Genomic DNA, 6,533 nt, shown 5'->3' with positions numbered 1-6,533 from the left:
TATAAAATATACACTACAGAGCATTCATTAGACACTACAGACAAGTGCTAGAAAAAGAGAAAAAAAAAAAACTATCTAGTCTGACAGATCCAGCCTTGATGACACTCTTTATACCTTACTCTTTCTCTCCTCTTCCTCCTCATCTTCACTTCTTACATGTACTCTTTCTCCCCTCCTTCTCAGATTGTTTCCATGCAGTGGCGGATACAGAACGTCATTAATAGGTGGGCCTGGTGAATATACGGAGGGGCCTCGGGTTTTTTAATCTTATACACCTGATTCCCGGCCTCCGTATTATAGAGCTCGTCTCATTCATGGTGGAGGTGAAAAAACTATTTCTTTGTGACATGGAATATTTATTGTATTAAAACTTAAATGCAAAAGAAAAGGCATGATAGCCGGCTGTTTTTGTCAATTATATGTTTTAATTTGAAATGTTTGCGATTTTAATATAAGTACTACATGGTTCAATATTTTACCACTTGTTTGAGCAACTTAATATATAACTCTATATCGTGAGTAGTGCTGAATAATACGTTGTTTAAATTGTCTTAAAACGTATATTAAAGAGGGTATATGTACAAAGAGGATCGCAATGCTTACAAACCTTTTTTTACTTTTTTTAATAAAAGTTTCTGATAACTTCTGGATTTGAAATACAAATAGTGAGTATGTGTTTTTGGTAGCCTACAGTCGTGGATCATTCACGCACTGCACACACAGAGTATGTGTGTTTCACAGTGTAACAGTGGTGTTACGCCACTTTTAAGTCAGTGCGCGCACGGAGAGTGTGTGGCCGGCTATGTGTTATATATTCACAAGGCAAACAACCAAACGCTATCAAACATGTTTTTACTGGTGTTCAGGTCACACACAGATTACATAAACAGATAATCTGATTGGGTGGGCCACCCAATCTGTGCCTGTTTCCATCTATTGTTAATATCATTCAGTCACTCATACTTGTGCACCCTGAACTGGCTCATATTTTGTACAGTTGCCTTGATCACATTAAAATCAAGTGTGAACAATTTTAAATCATTGTGTGTAAATAATGACAACTATGCTTTAGTTGTGTTTAACCTTTGCTGTTTGTGTTTAGTATTTTGCAGCCCATCAAATGCATCACAATGTGGCAAGTGTTTAAGTGAATGAGAATGTTTAGAGTTTTGCAAAAAGAGCCTAACTGCCTGAATGTGTTTAAGGTTTAGCAGAAAGAGTGCTTTATTCTACAAATTGGTTTAAACTAGTGAGAATTTGGTTCAGAGATTGGGGTTAAGTGTTTTAGCAAATCAGAAAAACAGTAATCTATGCTTATATTTTAGAAAATATACATTTTTAGAATATACTATTGTGCATATTGCAATAGTAATGTAGTTTATTATTATTATTGTTATTATTATTATGTAATCCAATTTAGAGCTATGGGTCAAGAAGAATCCCAAACAGAAGAGTTTCAATTTAGAAGAAAATACTCTAAATAAATTAATATACATAATGCAATTTTATAATTATATAACTAATTAAATTCAAATAAAGACTATTCCCTTAACATTTTGTTTTATATGGTGGAATAATGATGTAGTCCATGAAAATAAATTAAACAATTTATATAGTAGATCTTTTAAATGACAAAAGGGCACAAGAAATTATGTAAAATACAATTTAGGCTATGTAAGTAGATATTTTATTGGAAATATAAATATTTTGTAACACCTTACCATTTGAAGACACTGATTTCGTGCCCCAAAAATAACAAGTTAAGTTACAAATCAGTTACTACAGACTTACATTCCTAAAAGATCACTTGTATGACTGGATCCAAAGACATTTTGAAGATTATCACAGCATTGTACATATTTCTAATGGGGAGTTACTGACTCAACACATTAAGTGCTTTTACTAGTGTATAATAATATAATAAATTAAGATGGTCCTTTTTCTCGGCACCAAAATTTTACAAACTTCTGTCTTATTTCTTTAGTTTGTAAACCATATACTAATGGATTTAGTCCTGGTGGTACAATGTGGAACATTATACTTGCTAGTTTCCTGTTCTCAGAGTAGAGAGGAAAACGATGGAGAAAAATAAAAGTGGATCCAGAAACAAGCATGATTAAATATACAGCTAAATGAGTGCTGCATGTTTTTATGGCTTTGCTGTTCAGTGCTTTGTTTTTGCTAGTTATGCAAACATTAGCAATTTTGCCATATGTTATGAATATAGACAGAATTGAGAAGGAAAATAAAACCACAGTATAAATGATTCCATACACATTATTAACAACAACACCATCCTCACAGGACAGTTTAAACAATGAGGCATTGTCACAGAAAGGATTTTCAATTTTTGATCTGCAGTGAGACAGTCGCACAGTGAGTCCTATCAAAATTGTCACCATAAGTACTGACAGACCCCAGGCTGATGCTGATAATTTTACCACCATTTTATTGGTCATTATAGTTGTGTATCGCAGTGGATTGCATATAGCCACATATCTATCAAAGGCCATAATTATAAGAACATAATGGCATGCTGCTACAAATATATGCACAAAATATGCTTGAACAACACACTCCACATATGTCATATAGCGCTCTGAGGTTTCTTTTAATATGTCTTGCAATAAGCGTGGCAAAATCACAGTTGTCCCTAATATATCATTCAGTGGCAAGTTACAGAACAGGAAATGCATAGGGTGATGTAGGTTCTTCTCTGTTGAGATCAGAATTACAAGTGCAATATTGGACACCATTATAAAGACATAAACCAAAAGAAGAAATGTGAAAACAGCATAGGTAGACTGAGGTGTAACTTGAAGTCCCTCCACTAGAAGAATACGGTGTCTGAATGTCAGGTTGTCCATTTCATGCACAAAACCTGCAAACAGTAACAATCGGACATATATTAATTTATAAATTTCAGCATAGACTACTGCACTGGGCTTTAAAGAATGAACATTGAAATATTGTTTATAAGCTCTAAGAAGTAAAATGCATATCACCCAGATATTTTGAATTCTATGATTTTGTGTGTGCTCATATATAGATGATGTCCACATGTATGACATTTTACACAACTGCTTGCTGTCTAAACAGGTTAAACATCTATCGCACTATTTGTCATATGCTAATATAAGCACAATTAATCCGATATTTTGCAAAACATGGAAACACTGGATAATTGCATAGTAAACAGAAACATCAAGGAATTTGATATTAATGTTGGATATTTCATAGTTACCTAGTATTAGTTGACTATGTATAGCAACACATACTTACTGCAGATGGATTTAGTTATTACTAAGGGAGTTGATTTATCGCTTTAATGATTTGATTCATATGTTGCCTAATGAAGTCACTGTCAACTCAGTATCCAGTGTTACCTAAATACGGACTTGCACTTCTCTGAAATGTTCACCTGTCCTCACCTTTTAATATGAGTTTCAAAGGTGTTTTTATGATACTATCACCCCAGAGGAGGAAACTGATTCATGTCACTTGTTGCCATGATCATAGACACAATATCATGGATATAATTATATATAATAATGATATAAAATGAATGGTAGTTAGACTGTATAATATACATATATTAATATGTGTATATTTTGCTTGCTTTGATACAAGCGAAGGATTTGCACTGGTCCCACTTTATATTGTGTCCAAAAGTACTATGTACTTACCTTTAAATTAATAATTTGGCACAATGCACGTATTGTGTACCTAAATTTTTTACATTGTACTTATATCTTTAAAAAATCTGCATGTAATTACATTAATTCCTATAAATACACTGTTGACCCATTACACGTTAACCTACCCTTAAACCTACACAGTCCACCAAACCCGTCCCTAACTTTGTTAGTATTCCACCTAAATAGTAGCAAAAGTGTTTTGCAATAAATTATGAACACAGTAAGTGCATTGTACTTGTTTTTGGATGTAAGTATATTGTAGTTATGGCCACTTAGTATTGTCACAAACATAGGCACAAACAGAGACATCCAATTGCAGTGTTTATTTAGGAGAATCCTAAAATCGTAGTCCATACAGGCAAGAGGTCAATATTAACAAAAGCAGTCCAAAACAAGAAACAGGAAAAACAATAGGGAACACGAGAAAGGGCAGAGCAAAGGACCACCACAGCAGAGCAAAGAACTACCACAGCCTTGCGGACGAGACAGAAGCCCACCAGGGCAGCACAGAGGACCACCACAGTAGGGTCGATGGCACAGGAGAGCACGTCTGGTCAGGTAAGGCTGAAATAGAGAACATAAACAGGTTAAGGGTGGCCTCCGTGGCAAGGATGAGATGGTAGATGGTCTTCATGGCAATGACAGTGCAGGCGATGAGTTCCTGGATGGCCTCCATGGCCATGACAGATTAGGACGAGCACTCAGGAAATTCGGCTGAGATGTGACGAGGCTCTTGAAGTTCAGCTGAGACTTGACGTAGCTCTGGAAGTTCAGCTGAGACGTGACAAGGCTCTGGAACTTCAGCTGAGACGTGACAAGGCTCTGAAAGTTCGGCTGGGACATGACGAATCTCTGGTAGATCCATGGTGATTTGACTGGGTTCAGGAAGGTCAACTGTGGCTTGACTTGACTCATGAAGATCATTGGTGACTTGACTTTGCTCATGAAGATTATTGGTGACTTGACCTTGCTCATGAAGATCATTGGTGACTTGACCTTGCTGGTATTATCTTTGTTTTTTTTACAAAACATTATTAATAATATTATCATCCATGTGGAGAGACATTTCCCCACAATGTAGGTGTAACAATGTTCGTTGGGTAGGAAGGAAGACGGCAGGGTCGGCTGTGACTTCTGACTGTTTATTTATAAATTCCCAAACAAAAAGTGGGCAAAACGCATAGCAACAAAAGACAAAACAATCAACATAAATTCAGTCCACATGTAGCAGCCAGCAGTCCTTCTCTATCTCCCCTGCTCCTGTTTCTTCTGGTGTTTTATACTTTCTCCACGCCAATTACTGCAACAAGAGACAGGTGTTCATTATTTGCGCTTAACCCACTCACTCTCCCCCGCTCCAGGGTTCGCTAAACCACACCCCGCCTTGCCACATACCCCCACCGCCCGACTCAGGCCGGGGAGCCATCGGCCTGCAGCCCCATACCCCCCCCCACCCCCAATTCCGGGAGAGGAAATCAGCCACAGCCATCTGAACACCCAGCCTGTGGACCACCTTGAACTTAAAAGGCTGTAAAGCTAGATACCAACGAGTCATCCGCGCATTGGTATCCTTCATGTGGTGGAGCCACTGCAGGGGAGCGTAGTCTGAACAGAGGGTGAATTCCCGTCTCAGTAGATAAAAGCGTAGGGTGAGGACGGCCCACCTGATGGCCAAACACTCCTTCACGGTGCTGTAATTATTCTCTTTCTTAGAGAGCTTGCGACTAATGTACAGCATCGGCCATTCCTCCCCCTCTATCTCCTGCGACAGGACATCACCCAGCCCCCTGTCCGACGCTTTCGTCTGCAACAAAAAAGGGAGAGAGAAATCAGGAGAGTGAAGCAACGGCCCGCCACATAGAGCAGCCTTCACCTGGGTAAACGCCTGCTGGCACGGCTCCATCCACTGAACCGTATCTGGTGCTTCCTTTTTAGTGAGATCAGTCAAGTGGACGGTGAGGTCCGAATAATTAGGCACAAACCATTTATAATATCCCACCAGCCCCAAGAACTGTCTCACCTCTTTTTTGGTCTTGGGACGCGGACAGGTCGCAACCGCTGCAGTCTTTTATCAATTTGGGGACGCACCTGTCCATGTCCAAAGTGAAAACCCAGATACTTTACCTCCACGCGACCAATCGCACACTTCTTTGGGTTGGCCGTGAGCAACACCCTGTCCATCAGTTGCTGAAACTTAGCTGGCACGCCGAACAGCCCGAAAGGAAGTGTAACAAATTGGTGTAATCCAAACGGCATCGTGAAATCTGTTTTTTCTCTGGATAATAGAGACAAGGGGATCTGCCAATAACCCTTTGTTAAGTCCAATGTCGAAAAAAAAATGAACCGTACAGAGCCAGTCAAGCAATTTGTCAACCCGTGGCATTGGATATGCGTGGAATTTCGACGCAGCATTCACCTTGCGAAAATCCACACAGAACCTCACTGAGCCATCCGTTTTAGGAACTAAAACTATAGGGCTCGCCCAGTTACTATTGGATTTTTCTGTTACCCCCATTTCAAGCATCAAACCTAATTCTTCCTGAACTACTTTTTTCTTGTTTTCAGGCAAGCGATATGGCTGGTTGCGAACCACCACGCCTGATTCTGTCTCGATATGGTGCTGAATGAGATTTGTACAGCCAGGTAGGGGAGAAAACACATCAGCAAACTCCGCCTGTAATGTAGTCAAATCAATGAGCTGGGAGGGCGAGAGATGATCTCCCCCTGGGGCCAGAGCGAGAGTGAGTTTTTTTTTTATTCGCTTCTGGTCCAAGATCATCCTCTCCGCTAATCACCATCGCCAACATCACTGATTCTACTTCATCCCATTTTTTT

At 39.1% G+C, this 6,533-nt stretch overlaps 1 protein-coding gene across 1 annotated transcript; it reads right to left on the bottom strand.

Annotated features, from left to right (window-relative positions):
- Positions 1-1,925: 1,925 nt before the first annotated feature.
- On the bottom strand, positions 1,926-2,875 carry LOC127985979 (olfactory receptor 52N5-like). The gene has a single exon (XM_052588200.1). The coding sequence runs from the start codon at positions 2,865-2,867 to the stop codon at positions 1,926-1,928; it is 942 nt and encodes a 313-aa protein (XP_052444160.1). The 5' UTR covers positions 2,868-2,875.
- Between the last annotated feature and the right edge of the window lie 3,658 nt (positions 2,876-6,533).

Source organism: Carassius gibelio, chromosome B21 (assembly GCF_023724105.1).
Source record: "Carassius gibelio isolate Cgi1373 ecotype wild population from Czech Republic chromosome B21, carGib1.2-hapl.c, whole genome shotgun sequence".
Taxonomy (NCBI): Eukaryota; Metazoa; Chordata; class Actinopteri; order Cypriniformes; family Cyprinidae; genus Carassius; species Carassius gibelio.
This window is presented reverse-complemented; position numbering and strand designations above follow the sequence as displayed.